Source organism: Cyprinus carpio, chromosome B9, assembly GCF_018340385.1.
Source record: "Cyprinus carpio isolate SPL01 chromosome B9, ASM1834038v1, whole genome shotgun sequence".
Taxonomy (NCBI): Eukaryota; Metazoa; Chordata; class Actinopteri; order Cypriniformes; family Cyprinidae; genus Cyprinus; species Cyprinus carpio.
The window spans coordinates 14,348,184-14,368,476 of record NC_056605.1 but is presented as its reverse complement, the minus strand read 5'-3'; the positions used below and the strand labels follow the sequence as shown (position 1 = coordinate 14,368,476).

General features: G+C 38.8%; 1 protein-coding gene across 2 annotated transcripts in view; it reads right to left on the bottom strand.

Annotated features, from left to right (window-relative positions):
• The window catches only part of il1rapl1a (interleukin 1 receptor accessory protein-like 1a), an 80,752-nt gene that overhangs the window by 21,235 nt on the left and 39,224 nt on the right, over positions 1–20,293 (bottom strand). For both annotated transcript variants that reach the window (XM_042731082.1, XM_042731083.1), the window contains exons 4-6: positions 18,787–18,973; positions 18,015–18,168; positions 6,264–6,338 (exon numbers count right to left, since the gene is read on the bottom strand). In XM_042731082.1, the coding sequence (XP_042587016.1) occupies positions 6,264–6,338; positions 18,015–18,168; positions 18,787–18,973 (416 nt within the window). The remainder of the gene's footprint in view (positions 1–6,263; positions 6,339–18,014; positions 18,169–18,786; positions 18,974–20,293) is intronic.

Here is a 20,293-nt window from a genome sequence, read left to right as displayed (position 1 = left end):
AAACTAGCCCTAACGGCATCCTGTAGCTCTTCGTACATTTGTGGTCCTTCGAGCCGGATCGTAGATGTGCTGGGAGTATGCAACAGAGTGATGAAGCATCGTTGGCCCCCTCCACTCTGCCCAAATGTCAGTTAAGACAGCCATCCTATCTAAAGGATTATGAGGTCAGTGCAGTGTGACCGAAGATACATGGCCCTACAAGTGTCAGCCCGGCACCACACCCGTCTAGAGAGGAGAATCGGAGCTTGCAGCCTCATGTAAAGTGGAGTAGACCCCTCAAGGCACATGATGGTTATTTACCAAGCTTTGAGGAGAGCTACGAGGACACAAGCCTAGGATGGCCACATACCCCAATGCCCTATACTGAGGAGGGAGCTGAGCCAAGCAGGCTACACAGAGAGAGCATGCAGTACAGTTCCACCTCACCTGATGACACTAGAAGAGAACTGCTTGAACTATTGGCCTCAGCCAGAGAGCAAGGAGCAGCGCAGTTCGATCAATCCTTTGAGCGATGGCCAATGCCTCCCCTTCCATTACCAGATGACTCGTTAGTGCCAGAGGAAGAGGATGGTGACGGGGAGCTGCCCCCTCCGCCATGGCCTTCCTCTGACTACACTCCAGAGTCAGCAACTGTCGAGGAGCAGCGAGTGGTTATTGTCATAGACTGGATGATGAGTAAGTTACAGCTCATGAGGGACAGTGTGACATCCAGCATCACAAACCCACGCTTGTCCACATTCGACCCTTCAAAGCAAGAACCTCCCTCAGCCTAGACAAGGTCCTGAACAGTATGATGTCTTGTCTTCAACCCCAAGACCAGGACCCTGTTCACCCATCTCACATCCGCAACCCAGTATGTATCACCCCAATGCAGGTTCTTTAACTCAGCATCCAGTTAGGGCCGATATGAGCCGACTGCATGTCGCCAGAGGCGGACAGTTCTCGTCAGTATACACAAATCAGGGAAGAGGAGAGTATATAGGGCCAGCACCGAAAATTCCTCTGTTTATCCATAACGACCCAATGGAGTTTTCTCGGCTAAAATTAGCTCTGTCAAACCTGCTACTCGCGGATGTTTCAGAGCTTTATCAAGTACGTGAAACTCGAAGAGGCCTGTCTCATTGCTTACTCCTTCATTAACGCACCAAGGCCGTACACGGACACCATGGCAGCCTTGACCGAGAAGTTTTGCCAGCCACACCACGTAGCCTTGAAGCGGATTGCTGCAGTGATGGATTCACCTGAGATTAGGAGGGGAGATATAGCAGCCTTCAAGAAATTCTTTCTGCATGTACAGTCACTTGTAGGTATGCTGCAGACATTAGACCCCGACAGAGAAGTCGAGCTGAGATGCGGCTCACATGTAGCCCGTATCCTTTATAAGCTTCCAATTGAGATGAGAGTGAACTTCAGGCATGTGATGTTCCATCGTTCTGGACACACTCATATGCTGCTCGACCTGGCAGAATGGCTTCGATATGAGTTGTGGTGTCAAGGATACGACAGCCCATCTGACATCCGCACCCCAGGGCTGTCTGGCTACCGAGCTAAAAAAAGCGATGCAGCAAGCCCATAGCTATGGTCCTACACAGGGCTGAGAGCCATACATCGAACCAAGCAACTAGACAAGAAGGTCAGAGTTCATCCGCGCTGAGATGGAAAGGCAAAGTGAAACCCTACTGTCTGTATTACAAGGGTACAGAGCACTTCCTCAATAAGTGTCCGGCTATTCAGAAAATCACCCGAGAGGAGGTCATAGAGTGGATCAAAGTCAACAAGAGATGCTGCAGATCTGGGAAAGCACATCAAGCAGTGCAATGTCACGTCAAGAGGCTCTGTAATGTGTGCCAAGGAAAGTATCTATGCGAACTGCATGCTGTCAATGCATGCCCCAAGGCTGAGCAACTGAAAGCTGAAAGCTGTCTTTACCTAGACAGACCACCCTAACCCTAACCCCAACCCTAACCCTAAAAGTCGTCAGAGTTCTCGTGCGCAACAGAGACACTAGACACTTATGCGATTTTGGATGATGGATCAGAGCAGACAATGTTCCTCCCTGAGGCAGTTGACAAATTGGGCCTGCATAAGAAGCCTGAAGAGCTCGCTCACCACACAATTCGACAGGAAGTTCAAACCCTGAAGGGAGCCGCTGTTTCATTCAAAATCTCATCTCCAACTAAGCCCAAGAGAATGTTCCAGATAGTGGAGGCCTTCACTTCACAGCGCTTGGGTCTAGCAGACCACTCCTACCCCATCCCCAGTCTGAAGAGGAGGTACAAGCACCTGGCAGACCTCCCACTTGAGCCATTTGAACACATCAAGCCGCTCATGCTGATTGGTGCAGACTACCCCCATCTACTTACCCCTGTCGAGCCAGTGAGACTAGGCCCCCCTGGTGGTCCGGCGGCCATTCGCACGAGGCTGGGATGGACGCTACAAGGACCTGCACACCTTACCCAGAGGGCCCCGAGTATCCAGCAGTGTCTCCTCACTGGTGTCTCATCCCAGACGACAGAGCTGATGCAGAACTCTGGAAGATGGACATCGTGCCATACCAGAGTAGCAAACTAGCAGTGAGATCAAAACAGGATAAGCAAGCGCTGGAGCACTTGGAGGCCAGGACGAGGCAAGTACAGGTCGCAGGCATCCTTATATATGCCACACCCCTACTAAGGAAGCAAGGCATTCCCTCCCTCAGAGCTCCCAAGGAAGCTGTCCTACCCAGCCTCAGGAGTCTAGAGAGATGTTTGGCCCGGGATCCTCTAAAAGCTGAAGAGTACTGTGCAGCAATTCGGAAGTTGGTGGAAGCAGGGGCAGTCAAGAGGTTTGACCCAGGTGAAGGCTTGGCCACCAATGAGTCATGGTACATACCGCATCACTTGGTAAGTCATAACTGGAAGAGTTGTTTAGTCTTCAACTGCTCTTTTCAATTCCAAGGCCGAAGCCTCAATGACACCCTCCTTTCTGGACCAACACTGGGAGCCTCTCTTCTGGGAGTTTTATTACGCTTCAGGGAACATGTGGTGGCGGTTAGTGGAGACATTAGAGGCATGTTCCACCAGGTTCAGCTCTTACCAGAAGACCAGCCACTCCTCAGGTTCATCTGGAGGGACATAAAGTGTGATAACCCCCCTGAAGTCTTCTAGTGGCAGGTTCTACCATTTGGCACTGCGTGGTAATGGTGGTTTCATTATACATATTACTTTATTCCTTTCAGAGAAACCACACCCTCCACCATAATCATACATTTCATGCTTCAACTGATAAGCACCTAGCCCTCTCAAGGAGACAAGATTCTTTAAAGACTGTGCTTAAGTTTCGCCTCTAACTGGCTCACGCCTCCGGTCATTCTTGGCGACCCGTGTATGCTCATTTGCAGTGGTCCTAGAGTCCATCCTTGTCTCTATCACCACAACCATGGACTGATGTGCATGTAAAGGCTGACTCCCCCTCTGAGTTGATCATAACACATCTGTGAAAATAAACCTGTTCAAACTGATACTTCCCTCTGTGGTGTTTTGACCGACACACCTGGTTCACTGCGATTCAAGCTAGCCCTAATGGTATCCTGTAGCTCTTCGTTACAACATCCTTGCCACCAGTTGTCATTATAAGTCTAAGACAGCATAATTTACTGAGAAAAGATTTTATATCACTTCTTCACTACAGTAGTAACCTCATTTAAATAAAAATTCTATTTAGGTTCTCATATTTCTGCAAAGTATTTAGAAATACAAAAATATCATTTTTCAGCTGAATTGAAAAAGAGAGATGAAACTGAACACAACACAACAAAGTTCAACTCTATTGGGTTCTATTATTCAGCTAAGCAGCCCACAACGCTCACGCCATCTATTCCTAAAAATTACTCATCATGTGGTCAGTGTGTCTCTAGTCGATGAGTGGTGTCCTACTCTCTCTCTGCTCATTCTGAAGGCAGAACATGGTCAGAGCTGCCACAATATGCTCCAATCTGCTCCTGTTTCCAACATGCCTGGATCCAGAGTCTCCGCCAAACAAACAGACGCAGCTCCATCCACCACACACACACACACACACACACACACACACACACACACACACACACACACACGGTTCAGTTCGATGCACACGCTAACAGACTAACGCACATGCGCGAACAAGCACATCTCAGTCCGTTACATACATTAAAGCAGACTGTATGCGTGTGTTAACATGCACAAGGAGCTCGGATCAACACACACACGTACAAGCAAAATCCAAAAGAAGGCCCACTGAATGTTTCAGCACCATATGGAGCGGCTATTGTTGGGAGACAACAGCAGATAATTAGCATAGAGGATTTGCATTTATGAGAACGACTTCCATTCAGAGCGTAAACAACATAGCATCATAATGCTGACTATAGCAGCTATCTGTCTAGCAGGGGAACTCCTTTCTCAGGCGTTAACACTCTCACACACACACACACACACACACACACACACACACACACACACACACACACACACACACACACACACACACACACACACACGCGCAGATGCTGCTACCGTCTTAGCACATAACTGCATGGCAGGAGTTTAAACATTCTCGATGAGTCTCTTTTAGTAACAGTTTGACGTCTTTTCAATAACAAAAACAGTTCATACATTTTTGAAACTGTTTTTGCTTGTGTTTTTGTGAGTAAATCCATTACAATGACTCTTTTTACTTAGACAATTTCTTGCACAAACACAATTCAAATGCATGAACCACATCGGCTGTGTTTGGAATAGAATACTACCGTAGTGCTTACTCTGCAGTATACTGCATACTGCCTATTACAGTATTTCAAAAAGACAGCACACAGTGTTTCACTGTAATAAGAGGAAAATTCTTGGCTTAAAAGTGAATTGTGCCCATTATTTGCATGCGCTTTCTGCTGTTGCTATACCACGACTGGGGATTTTTTTTTGTTGCTAGAAATGTAGAGCAATTGGCTCTTTAAAATGCCCAAAGTGCATTCCGCTGCACCAAACACCTGGATATATGCCCGGTTATAACGCTCTTCTACATACTTTCATCATTATTTGATGAATTAATTACTGCCATGATCAATAAAAAATGTTCACAAACATCTCTTTAAAGTAGCATTAAATTTACTGCCAGCTTTCCATAAGCAGTATGCCAAACAAAACATTATTGTAAGCGCTATTTGATGCAAACTTTAATAGCATCAAATAGCACTGACTTTTGTAGAACTGGTACATTAAATTATGCATCACACAGTGCCTTTCAGACTTTAAGGGTAAGATTTTGTATTTTTTTGTGAAAGAAACTTGATAAAAACTAAAAAACTAAATTGATAAAAATGACAGCAAAGACTTACATTGTTACAGAAGATTTCAATTTTAAATAAATACTGCTCTTTTAACCTTTCTTTTCAGCAAAGAATAAAAAAAACTATCACAGTTTCTACAAAAATATCAAGCAGCAAAGCTGTTTTCAACATTGACAATAACAGACAATATCAGTATTTTTAAATACTGCCGGCTACTTTTAAAATATATTAAATCAGAAAACATTTTGGACATATTGAGATCAATTATTTGCTTTGGGTAGCATAAGACACTTTCAAAAACTTTTAAAATTTAAACAAACAAACAACCAAAAAAAAAAAAAAATAAATAAATAAATAAATAAATCACTGACCCCAAACTTTAATATGGTAATGTACATTGACATAGTGTATAGCCCCTGGCAGAAGCACCATTTGCCACTAGTGCCCCCTATAAAAAATAAAATTAAAAAAAATAAAATAATCCCCTCGGCACTTGATTAAGATGCGAGTGATATGACAAGAAAGTGGATTTCATTCAGAAACACTTTGGCTACAACGGTGCAACTGTTTGAATCTTTAATTTAGTAAGGATTCTTTTTATTTCCATTTTGTAATCCAGGTTTGTGCAAACATTTTGCCAGCCCCTTCAAAACATGGATCAATCAGACAAATCGTGAAAAACCATGGCTGATATCGCCTCCGGTTCTTTTGTAACCCTGGAAATAGAAGGTCAAGTCGAGTGCAGTGCATCATGGGATACACTATTCCACGCAGTGTGCTCTGGTTCTACACTGCACATTTCAACAAATGTAGCAGGTCATCCGAGTAATCCATGCATTCAGAAAATTTGCATACTGCGCACAGCATATTATATATTACGTTCTTTCAAAAATAGTACATGGCATTACGAACAACCCCCTCCCAACACACACACATGTACACAAGCAGAAGCTGTTCTTACCGAGCTGCACGTCCATGGTGAGGAGCTTGTTTTCAGAGGGAAAGAGAATCCTGGGGGGCTCTTCAGTCAGAGGAGCTGAAACACACACACAAACACACACACACACACAAACACACAGCGTTATTTTTACTAACTGACATCAAGCACCTCTGATGAAGCACACACTCTCTCCCTCTCTCTGCCCACACGTTCGTGATTGGATGAGTAAACTCCAGCATCTCGCCATCAACAACTCAGCGAGAATTGTCTTGGTCTCCCTAGTGCTCTCGTTTCTGTTCTTCTTGACTTTTTTTTTCCCTATCCATCAATCCTCCCCACATCCCTCTCTCTCCAGATCTTCCTCTCCCCATGTGGGCACGCTGCTCCAAATTCCAGCTCATTTCCTTCGAGTCAGAGGTGTGTACGTGTCTTTCTCTCTGGTGATTATGCTGACTGTGTTTGTTCAGTCTGCTTTTCTCAAGCACAGGATTGTTGTAGGTAATACTACACGCACCGTGTCACTGTGGCGGCATACGTGTGCGTTTGCATTTGGCTTGTAACGTGAGGATGTATATTTGTGTGTGTTTGTCGCTGCTCTAGATTGGTTCTGTGTTGCGTATGTGTGTGTGTGTGCGTGACGTGGGGGTGCACTTAATAGACAGCGAGCTAGTGGAAGTTTAAGCCGCGCGATCGCTCATCCAAAATCCAATTTTCACTCGGCAGAGGAAAGCGCACTGGCCCCTCCCAACGGATTATTCCGGGTGACTGACGGATAGCAAACAGCAAATTAATGAATTACGCTTCCGGAATATACACATCTCGCTGCTGACCCATGCTTCGTATTTCCCTGTTAAAGTTGTAAGGGAAATGGACACATTAGTTCACTGGAAATGGACGGTATGACTAAAATCGTAAATCACTATGTAAGAAAACCAATGTCACGTTAACGGTATATATCACAATGTTGCTGTATGACGGAAATTCAACAATAAATAACATTGGTCATGTGATAGTGTTTGTTTTTGGATATTAACTTGTTTTAAAGGAATACCCTATTTTATGGAATATAAATTGCATTTTTATCATCTGAAAAGCACTGCGATTTATATTCTAAAGTGACACATTAGTTAACATCAAGCATGCAAAACTTGTGCAAAATGCACACATTTAGATTTGTGCCGAATGAAAGTGGTATCTGAGCATTTTTAATGGTGCATTTACAGTACCATATATCAGCCCGGTAGTTTCAGTTTTTATTTAAATAAATTTGTTTTGGGCTTGACGTTTATAATAAATGTATGTTTTTTATACTTATATTTTTCATTCCTGTTTTGTTCTGAAAACCAATAAATTTAAAGGATTTGCTGTGGAGAGGGGAGAATTACAGTGTTTATAATGTTTTCAACTTTTACATTATTGAATGTAACAATAAAATGGGACTTATACACTGATGCATCTTATCTGCAGGGTTTTTTTTCCTCTCAAAAATGCAAAAATTTTGTCCCATGTGCAACCCGTTTTCTGTAAAATATGTGAACCTGGACCACAAAACCAGTCATAAGGTTCCATTTGAAATTATATACATCATCCGAAAGCTGAATAAATACGTTTTCCATTGATGTATGGTTTGTTAGGATAAGACAATATTTGGCCGAGATACAAAAATATTAAAAAATCTAAAATAAAAGTGCAAAAAAATCTGAATATTGAGAACGTCGCCTTTAAAGTTAAAATTAATATATAAAATAAAGTCCTTAGCAATGCATATTACTAATCAAAAATTAAGTTTTGACATATTTAGAGTAGGAAATGTACAAAATATCTTCATGGAACATGATCTTTACTTAATATCTATAACATCTATAATTTTGACCCATTCAATGTTTTGTTGGCTATTGCTACAAATATACTCTTGATACTGAAGCTTCAAAAAGGACACCAGGCACAAACTCGTGCTATATTTCTAAAGTCATATGATAGTTTTAAGAAATTGTTTTGTTCAAGCAGAAATTTAAGTTGAGTTGGATCTTGATCTTCAATGAATCAGCTGATCCAGTTTACAAAACTGATTCATTTACAAACTGGACTGATATGATTCTTAAAACTACAACCCTATTCAAACTGTAATTGTTTCTCATGGGGATGACTGCAAAAAATTAATTTGCAAGGCTCCTCAGAAACAAAAATTTGGAAATCAAAAGAAGGAAATAAATCTAATTTTAAAATACATGCACATTATTGTGAGGCACAACAAATTACCATACAGCACATGGCAGTGGTCAAAAAAGCTATTACAAAAATATCCTAGGTCCACGTTATAAACAAGTGAATAATAACATTAATTTTCGCTTGGTTCTTCTTCACAGAGCCATCAATGACTTTGGATAGTTGTAATACAGCACACCTTTACTTTACTTTTTTTCTTGTGACCTTCAATCCTCATTCATTGTAACTGCATGGAAAATGCAGCCAGCATAGCCTTCAGAATAATCCTTTTGTGTACCACGGAAGATGGGTTTAAAACAACATGGGGGTGAGCAAATGATGAAAAATAATTAGCAATTTTAGGTTGAACTATTCCTTTAAAATATTTTTTTGAGAATATGAGGGTCTTTAATGAGCCTGTCAAGACTGTAACTATCATAACATGCTTTAAACGCAGCTTGAGGACGCGTGGAGATTGAGAGGACATGAGAAAAGAGAGAAAGCGAGAGAGAGAGGATGAGTCACCATACAAATTGCTTGCTGTCTGGTAGAACAATTACACAGCTAATCTAAGCAATGAGCAATGTAGTGTCACCACGACTCAAACCCACAACCATGACAAACACCCTCAAAATGAAGATGCTATCATCTCTATGTCTAAAAGTAAAAAGAGAAAGAGCGAGACAGAGAGGAGAATTCACTAAGATTGAACTGTGTCCACTGACAGCACCATTTATTTGTGAACACTGTCTGCGTTGTTTTAGCGCCCAATTCACCAAATCGGTTCTGAATTTAGATAGAAAGGAGGTGTTTGCACAAAAAAGAATCAAAATGGTTAGACCTGATTCCGATTCGTTAGAAGCTGGTTTTTGCCTTGAAAAACAGGATACAAAAATGGCACCACTGTTTAATGAATTTGTCCCTGAGAGAGAGGAATACAGAGGGAGATGAAAAGAGAGAGATAGAGTGGAAATGTGAGTTGGCTCTGAAGCAAGGGATGAGTGTGACGGAAGGATGGCGTGATGCAGAAGAGGAGAGAAATAAAAACACTCGGGCCAGCGCGGTGGGGAGACTGGTTACACTCAGCGGGAGGGAAGCTACAACCCAGAAAAAAACTACAAGAATCAGTCCGCTTTTAAATTCCTCCATGCTCTGTGTGTGTTATCGTCCTCTCTGACACACACTCACACACATGCGTAGAGTAGTTTCTGTGTGTGAGATGAGTTCACGGAGTTTGAGACTGATATATTGACAGACTGCGAGTAGGAGAGGTGTGATAGCACAGGCTCCCTCTGAGGTTCACAACTCTTCTTCTCTAACACACATACACACCTACACAGATACATATACACATGGCCACAAACACACATTTCATAAATGTATATGGCCCAAAAAAGTAACTGGGCATGCCTAAAATTGTATACAGTTCTATGCATTAGATAACTGTACACATTTCCAAGTTAGAAGTCTGAATTTGAGTAGTGCTCTGTTGTATTTTTCCAGGCAGGAAGTTGCACATTCTGATTTTCTGAGTTGTATGGGACACAGAATCACTAGAGGCACCTGTGTGAAACTGAGGGGAACTGAGATTCTGAGAGCATCACATACGTGAACAACGTATGCAACTTATGTGTGCGGATACGTTGTTTACATTCAGATCAAAGCGTAAACAACATAAACAGCCTATCCACGCACAGTGCTGCTGAGACAGGACTGCATATGTTGTTTACGTATGTGATACTCTCCAAAATGGCGCTATAGGGTGACAAGGAGGAGACAAATTGATGAATAAAGTCGTAATTTTTGGTTTCTTTGCGCACAAAAAGTATTCTTGTAGCTACGTAAAATTACAGTTGAGTCATTGATGTCACATGGATTATTTTAACGATGTCCTTGCTACGTTTCTTAGCCTTGATCGTGGTAGGAACCTTGCTGTCTATGGGAGGGTCAGAGAGCTCTCGGATTTCATCAAAAATATCTTAATTTGTGTTCCGAAGATGAACAAAGGTCTTACAGGTTTGGAACGACATGAGGGTGAGTAATTAATGACAGAATTTTCATTTTTGGGTGAACTATCCCTTTAATGTCAGGTGCAATGTTGCAGTTTTTTTTTCATAAATTATAACCATTTAGAAAAAAAGCTTTCTTTTTTCACAAAAAAAGCTTAACATTGCTTCTGAAATAATAACTACAATTATACAGTAAAAGTATACTTTAATTTTAATTTGTTAATTGTTTGGCTATTTTTTTATTAACAATCATCTTTTTGGATCATCGGTCAACAAATGTCATGTTGTCAGGTTGATAGTAGAAGTGCAGCTTTAATTTCACACAACTTAATTTAAACCGTCTCATTCACAGATGATCATTTCAAGTTTATTTTGATTTGAACCTGACAGAAAGTGATGCCATCTGAATGGGAGAGTTATTCACTACTCTAGTTTGACACATTCATGTGGAACACAATCGATTCAGTCAAAATTTTAAAATAATTATTTTGTGGTATCTATTTTTATTTTCAAATGTTGTCTCCTCAGACGCAGGACTCTCTCTATCATAGTTCATATTGCATAACTCTTCTTAAGCAGTATGCAGTGTGCAGTGCAGGTTAAATAATTTACATGGCACTCTGACTACTGTAACACAATTTTTCCATTACAGATAAACCCAAAACAAGAGAACGGCTAATCAAAATCATGCACCTTAAACAGCCCGAGAACCTTGTACACAGATGTAACGCACACCTTGCGGCCTTACTTAGCAACAGCTTAAACTACAAGATAAACCCTGTGTGATCTTTAGCCTGCAAAAGTGTCCTAGCATTAGGCAGAGTGCACGGTTCGCTGGCGAAACTAGGGCAGATGTGATGCTTGGGAGGACATGGGAATGTATTCATTGCGATCACTGCAGCACACAGCGCTGGATACGATTCACTTTTGTAGAGCATTCAGAATATCTGACTCTATTTTCAGTGATGACAGAGATTTTCATGCTGCGCATTATTCCTGTTCAGATGTCCTTGAGAAATAAACTGTGAGATAAAAGGAAGCTCCGAGGGGAAGAACTACTGGAGTGGAATGTAAAAAAGGTGGAATGTGTATTATTGCCATGTGTGTGCAGGAACGGAGCTAATGGGGTGAAAGGTGGGAATGATTCTTGGGAACTAAAAGTCCAGAGGGGCCCATAACAATTGAGACAGGATTGATGTAGCATCTGGTATAATTATTCCAATATATTTTACATCAAAATATGTCCCCCCCAAAAAAAAGATAGGAAAAAAGCGAAAATAACTCTTTAACCAATTTTAGTCAGTCATTCAAGTTGTTAAATATGTGAGCGCCTAAACCTAAATGAGATATTTTACATTTTGTAGTATATATTACTAATACAATAAAAATTCATGTTAAATCCATAAAAATCTGAATATAATATATTTTACATCAAAATATGTAAAAAAATAAACTAATAAATTGTGCATTTCACCTAAATGAAAAAAATCCATTTTGTATTATATTTTAATATAATTTATATAATACAAATTGATTTAGAATTCTGGATAATTCATTTGTATTTACATCCAGATATTTCACAATAATGAAAAACAAATCAGTCCCCTCTATCTAAATAAAAAAACATAACATTTCATAAAATATATTCATATTATTATAAAAACTGATCCTGTATAATTAATTAAATGTACTAAAATGTTTATTAAAATACATCATAAAACATGTGTCATGCGTTTCAGTCCATGATCCCTTTCACCTAACTAAAAAATATCCAATTTTGTAATTTATTTTAATATTATTAATATAATATAAATGATGCAGAATCCTGTATAATTAATTAAACTTATTTTGCATTCAAATGATTAAAAATAATGAAAGCATAACTTGGTGCCCTAAATCTAAATGAAAAATATTACATTTTGTATTATATATTCATATTATTATTATAATAGAAATTGGGGTAAAATCCAGTATAGTTAACTGTATCTATTAAAAATATGTGTCAAAATATGTCATAAAATAATTAATACACAAATTGTGCATTTCAATCTATGGTCATGCTATCTAAATTTAAAAGTATATTTAAGTATGTCTATATTGGGATAAGAAAACAAACAGGATTCAGATCGCCTGCTAGCTATGGCCCTGAATATAAATACAATTATAATAATAATTATAATAATAAAAACAATAGTCAACAGAATGCCCTCAACATAACAGAAAATAAACGTGTGTATGTTATTGGGTGACTAAGAGAGAGTTAAGTTGTCGCACTCGCACTTAGCGGCATCTGCAATTAATCCCTAATTAAATATGATTACATAACTCTCTACTGATTACGGGCACATGTGCACACACACACACACACACACACACACACACACACACACACACACACACACAAAACACACACACACTTATCTTGTCCTGATTAGACTTGACAGATGCAAGGTGTTGGGAGCATGTGTAAAGAACGTGCTATGGCAGCCCCAACGCACTACAGGGGATTTTAAGACAACAGGGTCTCCAATCAACATGGAGATCAATGGATAAACAAACAAAACGCACTCTTACCAGTGTAGGTATTAAGTTGTAACCACTTAATACCTACCCTGCCACTCAGCAGCGTTTCCCTAGCCATCTACAGTACCCACAAACCCTTCTGTCATCTATGGGTGACTGGATCGAATCTGGGCGACTGCCCTGGCCTGACCGTTTCCATGGAGATTCAGTGGGAAGGGCATGGGTTGGTACAGGTGGGAGAGGTAAAAAAAGGTTGGCATTGTCCCTGGATTGCTCCACCGCAAGTCCCTCCCGGGCACATGCGCTTACACGCTTACACTGCTCCAAACCTGCCGTTGGCATGGACACCAAGCAAGTGTCCATGGAAACCACATTGTCTGTACTAAAATAGCAATAGGAAATGCAAGCTACTTTTGGAAACTGTTTTTCTGCAAGCGCTACTTTATCCAGATCGCACACACAGCTCTGCATCCGGAAGCTGGACGCCTCTTCTAAAAGTCTTCTAAAATTCCTAAGCAGAAAAAAAAAAAAAAAAAAGAAGTGACAAATGGGAGATCATAGGGGTCTTTTATTTTCTCAGAAGCAGGCTAGCTTAATTAAAAGTTTCCATTTGGTCTCTATTTTAATTGCATTGCTGACTAGGACAATTTATGATATTTTTTTTTTTTTTAAATAGGTGAAATTATTCTAGTTTCAAGGACATTCTTACTCATTTGAAAATTTGAATTTTATTGAGACATGAAACCAACTTTATTAGTATAAAAATAATTTATATAGCCTGTGGTTACCAAGGCATGCTCAAAGCAAAGGCCTGAAGTAAAATAAAATAATAATGAATAACCAGAATAATTAATAATTCAATTACATGGTAGATTTAAAAAACTAAAGGGTGCCAGAAAATAAAAAGTGTTAGGAAGTCTCTGACACTCTAAAGTTAATCTTCTTTAGCTGAAAAAAAGGTTATATAATAAAATTGTATATTTATATTATATTATATTATATTATATTATATTATATTATATTATATTATATTATATTATATTATATTATATTATATTATAGGTCACACTTTATTTTAAGGTCCAGTTCTTGCTATTAACAAACCATTAATACTTAATTTGCTGCTTATTAATAGCTAGTAAGGTAGTTGTTATTATATTATATTATATTATATTATATTATTACTAGTGGTCTATGAGGGAAAATACCTACATAAATAAAATTTCCCTCACAAACCGCTGGTTTCAGACACATTATTTGATAGCCTTATATAATGAATATAATGAAGTGATATCAAAAAACATGATTTGTCCCATTAAGTGTTCCTCATTGCGAAAAAAATTCTGATGCTTGTATTCATTACTGAGCACCTCAACCATTTCTAATGATTTTACATTCTCTGTTGCCATTTATCCAATTTAAAAAAAAAACTGCTACATTCAGCTAAATTTTTTTCTTTTTTTTTCTGTGTCTTTGTAACACCATATGTTTTTTTTCTTCGACTACAGGCAAAGCATGATGAATCACTGGGTGAGAGAGAGGGCAGCAGACCGGCCAGGTCAATGTGCAGGACATCAGACTCTACAAGAGCATGACGCTCCCGTGTCCTGTAGATATATAACAGCACACAGTACAATACTGAAAGGCCACTTATTCACTGTTAAAAACCAGCTTGAATCTCTGTCCCATTACTATAATAATCAGCTTCTGTGACTAATATCTAGAAGTAGTAGTATTTATTTAATGCCATGTCAGCATCTAAGGCAATTTTCATGGCAAAAACAATTTAAAAATACAAGTATAACAAGTACAATAAAAACCAACAAACAAACAAAGTTTTATTACACAAGATTTTTAACATTAACATATGATAAAAATTCTAAAACCTTTTCTGCCGAAATTATACTAAATAACTCTTAAAGTGAGTTCACTTAATAAAAGAGTTTTCTACATACATTAAAAGCTGGACAGTTTAATAAAACATGTCTGACAGAAAGGGGAATCTTGCAGAACATGCATTGAGTAGGGTCTTCACCTTTAAGCAAAACTGCATAAGTCAGTCTTTTATCACCTAGGTGACATCTGGTAAACACCACTCGATCAAATCTAGTTTTAAAAGAGATTAAAAATCTGTTTGAAATTTCCGGATGTATTTCACGCAATTTATTATTTGTACATGTATCCCACTCTTCTCGTCACTTACTTTATATATAACGATTAATGATAGGTCTGATCTCTGAGGGAGGAATTTGACATGTGTTTACTTCCTGATTAAAAGCCTCCTTTGCAGCTGCATCAGTTGGCTCATTTCCTGAAAATGAGCCCAGCAAAAAAGAATACTATAGAATTGATCCTGTAGATGGTCCACGTTGGATAAAAAACAATCTATAATCAAAGGATGATCAGTTTTTAAAGAGTCCATTACTTGAAGGCATGATTTAGAGTTTGTAAACATTTTCCATATATTCCAAAGGTAATAGAAAAAGCACGTGCTTCAGCTATGAAAACTGAACACTCTTTTTGACTGATATCTAGAGTTTACACCCAGCTACACACAATCATGCTCACCCAGGAAGTCATTTCTTCACTGGTTGTGTGTGCGGGTATGTGCAATGCGCATGATTAACTGTTTAAACACACATTTTTGGCCCTCTGCCTCGAGAGAGGATGTACAATAGCACTGATTCACATCACGGGCTGTGTATTTTTGTAGGTCAGTTTCACGCTTCAAATTTTCAGACATGCACGTGCTCTCCAATCTTTGTTGTCGAAAAGCATGTCCGCAGTAATAGACTGTCTGTAAGCACTCAAAAACAAGAAAATGATTCTGTGTTCTTTCGCTAACTTCCTCCCTTAGGCGCACAGGCAGCTCCACCAGATAACCCGCTGCAGAGATGTACCATCGAGGCAAGTTTCTATAGCAATTATAGAGACGTACTGCTGTAACCAGCTCAAAACAAATTGAGCTATAGTGCTATGATTCTGCCATAACTGCTCTACGACTCCCAACATCAAAACTCTGCCTCCGTGACGAGGGTTAAATCGAGCTACGGACTAAATTTTACTGTTAATGGCGGTTTTTCCGTTGAGAATCATTTGCCGTCCTGGACTATAAGTTTCATCCAGGAAATCGTCCCTGAGAGTCTAATGCTGTCCTAAAATAGGCTTTAAATGAGTACGGGGGGAGAGGCGCAGAGTTTTTTAATAGGTTTCAAGTGAATGAGGGCTTAGAAAGAGAGAGAGAATAACGTCTGACCTCTTTTCACCTGTACGTGCCGTTTTATTGACCTGCTATAGTGGCAGAAAGGACCAAATTCGCAAGGGACCAATAAGAATCTGTTTAATCGTAGACAGAGATGTTTAAACATAAAAATATAGACGAAAGTGACCTTTCCGCTGCCGTCTTAGTGTTATGTGTGTATACAGTAAATATCATTCTCGATATCTCTCTCTCTCTCTCTGTTATTGTGTGAGTAGAGCAGTAATAGAGGTCAAATGTGTGTAGTGGGTAGTGCACATGCTTATGACACATATGAGCAGTTTTGCTCACAGGAAAACAGGTCTGGCCTTGTGTCATAATTCGATCTCATTCCCCCTCATTGTCTCTTGACTATCCTAAAGGCCAAAAGCTTATGAATAATATTAATAATAAAAAACAGCTGTGTTAACATTAACCACTTCATCGCCACATCTATCATTAAAATGACTGTATTTAAAGCTGCAGTGTGTCAATTCTGTGGCACTAAATGATACTTTTCTAAAGAAAATGTGCATGGTGCCAGTCTGGGCAAAACATTCTTTGCATATTTTATCTATAGACTGTAAAAAAGATACTGTAACAGTTAAGAGGTTTAGTCAAATGAATGCTTTTTGCATGTAAAAACTATGATTTACCATACAATTTACAATGAAAAACAGAAAAAAGACATAAAATATAAAGGCAACTTGTATGCCATCTGTGCGCTTAGAATAAACAGACGATATCGTCCGCTGGTGTGGACGCTAATATCTTTATCTTTATAGTTATCTTTATAGCTATCGTTCTTGGTGTGAACGGGGCTTAAAGGCCTGTTCACACCAAGGACAATAACTATAAAGATAATGATAAATGATAACGATTTTCAGAATGATTTTTTGCAGCTGATGAACGATACAAAAATTGACACCCAATCAGAATCCATCGTGCTATAACGAGCTCATTATAGCAGGATGGATTCTGATTGGGCGTCAGTGTATTTCTCCTCAGTTGGAAAAAAAATGTTTTGGAAGTGTTTCTCTGTGCCTTTATGCCTTTATCATTATAGCTGTGATGTGGACTCGGCTATTCTTTAATATTGAGAAAGATTTTTAGAACAATATCTTTATCGTTATCTTTATAGTTATCATCCTTGATGTGAACAGGCCTTAACTCACAATGCAGGATGGGGTTTACTTAGTGTTTGTGGTTTCATTGTATTCACTTTTTTTGTATAATAAGAAATAGTTACCCTAATTAAAACTAATAAAATATATAAAAACTTTTTGCCACTATCCTACATTATTCAGTTATTTTCTGTATACATTCTGTGTTGCAAAAATACATCTAACTTTTTGATTATAGATTAGGAAGTTCTTTAAAAAATCCCAAAAATGAATGAAAGAAACAATCAGACTCTCATTCTAAATCATATGATTTTTTTTTTCATCCATGGAACACAAAATGATACAAATGATGGATGATGACTCTGACTATTAAGCCCCGAAAACCACACAATGTAGTCCATATGACTCATACACTATATTTTGAATCTTCTGAAATCATATGAAAGCTTTTTATGAGGAACAGACTTAAAAGTTGTTATTCACTGAAAAACTTGTGCATTAATGACACAGGCAGGAAAGTCACCGTTAACAAAAGCACAGCACAGTGAATGCAACTGAAACCAAATAAGAAGCAAATAGAAGACTAATACCGCACGCTTCAAAAAACAACCGGGTATCACAGCAAGTGCTCTCACACACAGACGCACACTGAAGAGACATCACACTGTACTACCTGTCACGCTCAGATAGGTCGTCCTCCGCACCAGGAAGCCTCCAAAAACCAGCTCACATGTGTAGTTGCCAATGTCATCCTCCTTCACTTCCTGTATGGAGAGCATGTCTGCGGTCTGCAGCACACTGCTCCTCCACTGCTGCACGTTACACTCCTGCACACCCGCAGGCAAAGAGAAAAAGAAAAAAATATGTAGAAACAAAGAGACAAAACGGCACCAAATACATTTGTATATACCGTCATAATGAAAAAACTCAGAGGGGAATTCAATAAGAACAGCATGCAAATCATGCAACGGCACAAACATGGCCCAGAAAATTCAGTGCTAAACAATTTGCAGACTGGAGTATCTGATCTTGTGGGTCACTGCTGCAATCCAGACCACTTAATCGGTTCTTTAAAATGCAGAAAGAGCTCTCAAATGTATTTTATAACACTTTATAATCATCTTTTGATAAATTACTGCTGCATTGATTGACTGAAAATGTACATAAACAGTCTATTTTAAATAATTTTCTGTTTACATGACGCATGCACAGTAAAAGCACAATGTTAATTGCCCTCAGCAAATAGCACTGACTTACTGGCATAAAGTATAATAACCCTAATTTACATAAAAAGGAGGTGTGTTTGCACTGAAAAGAACGACAATGACTTCATTTAAATTCTCAGGGGGCAGCTGCCGTGACACTGGATCGCAGGTGTTTTGTGAATAAGATGCTGGTCTGTGCACTGAACGGCGCAACTGTTTAGTGAGTATCTCCCACTGTACCTTGTACCACGTTATCTGCGGTTTTTCTCCAGGCTGAACGTAATCCTGGATATCAGGACAGGAGATGTCTTTACTCTTGCCCAGTTCTCCTTTCTCAGTGTAGCGCAGTTTTGAGTTATAACATCCTGCTGTGTCATTATCAGCAACCAACAGAGTCATAGACACCTTCATACAAAACGTAGAATTCCTGTAACACACACACACACACACACAGAGTATATAAACTGTGCTATCTGTAATCAGATTAACATATACGCACCCAGAGACATCACTGATACTAAATTGTTTATCATCTCACAGAGCCTATACACTAAACAAATTATATGAGAATAAAACATGATTTTATTTGTAATTCAACCATGATAGATGTAATTTGACCACGATGGAGCAGAACTTGTCTGCAATTTTCATGTAGGGCTACAAATAATTAGTGTTTTACTGATGGAATTTGAGTAGCAATGAATAGAATGAAATGTTTCTCAAAGGTTTTAAAGGGTCATTTCATACATTTTTTTATCACTTTCCATTTTCCCCGAGGTCCACTTAAAATGTAAGTGAATGTTTTCCAGCAGAAAAACATGTCAAATTTAAGTATCCTACCCTCTCTATGACCCTTAATTAAATTGGAAGGTTTTTTTTTTTTTTTTTTTTTTTGCTGCTGTGCCTTTAAGATGTCTATGAAAGATGTGAAAGTACAGAACAAAATGTTTTTGCAGTTATTCTGAAAACAGTATGTTTTCAAATTATTATGAGCATTTATTTACTTTAAAAACCGAGATTTCTAATTATATGATCCTGTTTTTTGTTTGCATTAAAGTCAGACAAAGAAAATTATACAACCGCAAGACACATATTCACACGCTTTATAACTCAGAAGCATTGCATGTCAACACACAATTCTCTATACATTGATGATTGTGTCTCCATTAAAAGTGCATTAGTGTTTGTTTTGTCCAAGGGCTTTGAGTTTAATAGCTGCTGATAAGATTTGTTGAAATTTGACCTTTTCGGTGTAATGACCTCACACCTCCTACTGGGTTACCATGGTTACAGAGTGCTTGGGGTGACAACCTGCAATGCACTTGTCTCTTGTAAAATGCATAAACAAATTTAGCAAAAAAACCCCCAAAAACTATAAGCTCTCATTCTCTCTGCCCTATTAACTGTATAGCAAAGAATATTTTTACACCCTCACTATTTTCAGACACCCGCATATGTCAGCACAGTCTCGTTTTATCACCCTATAAACCTAAAAAGAATACTAAAATATTTGCTCTCTCCTACCGGTGTGTTGCTGAAAACTATTGTTTATGGTTTAATCAGCTCAAAGCCAGTCTCAGAGGAAACAGAACAAAAACAACAAATCCTATTTCCTGTTGCTAACTGGGTTCTTAATAAACAAACTCTGTAGCTCTGTTTTAAACCTACTGAGCTGCCTACATAGACAGCTTCCTTCTTAGGCAGCATCCTAACTGAATTGGAATCTCATAAGTGACTGATTTTACAA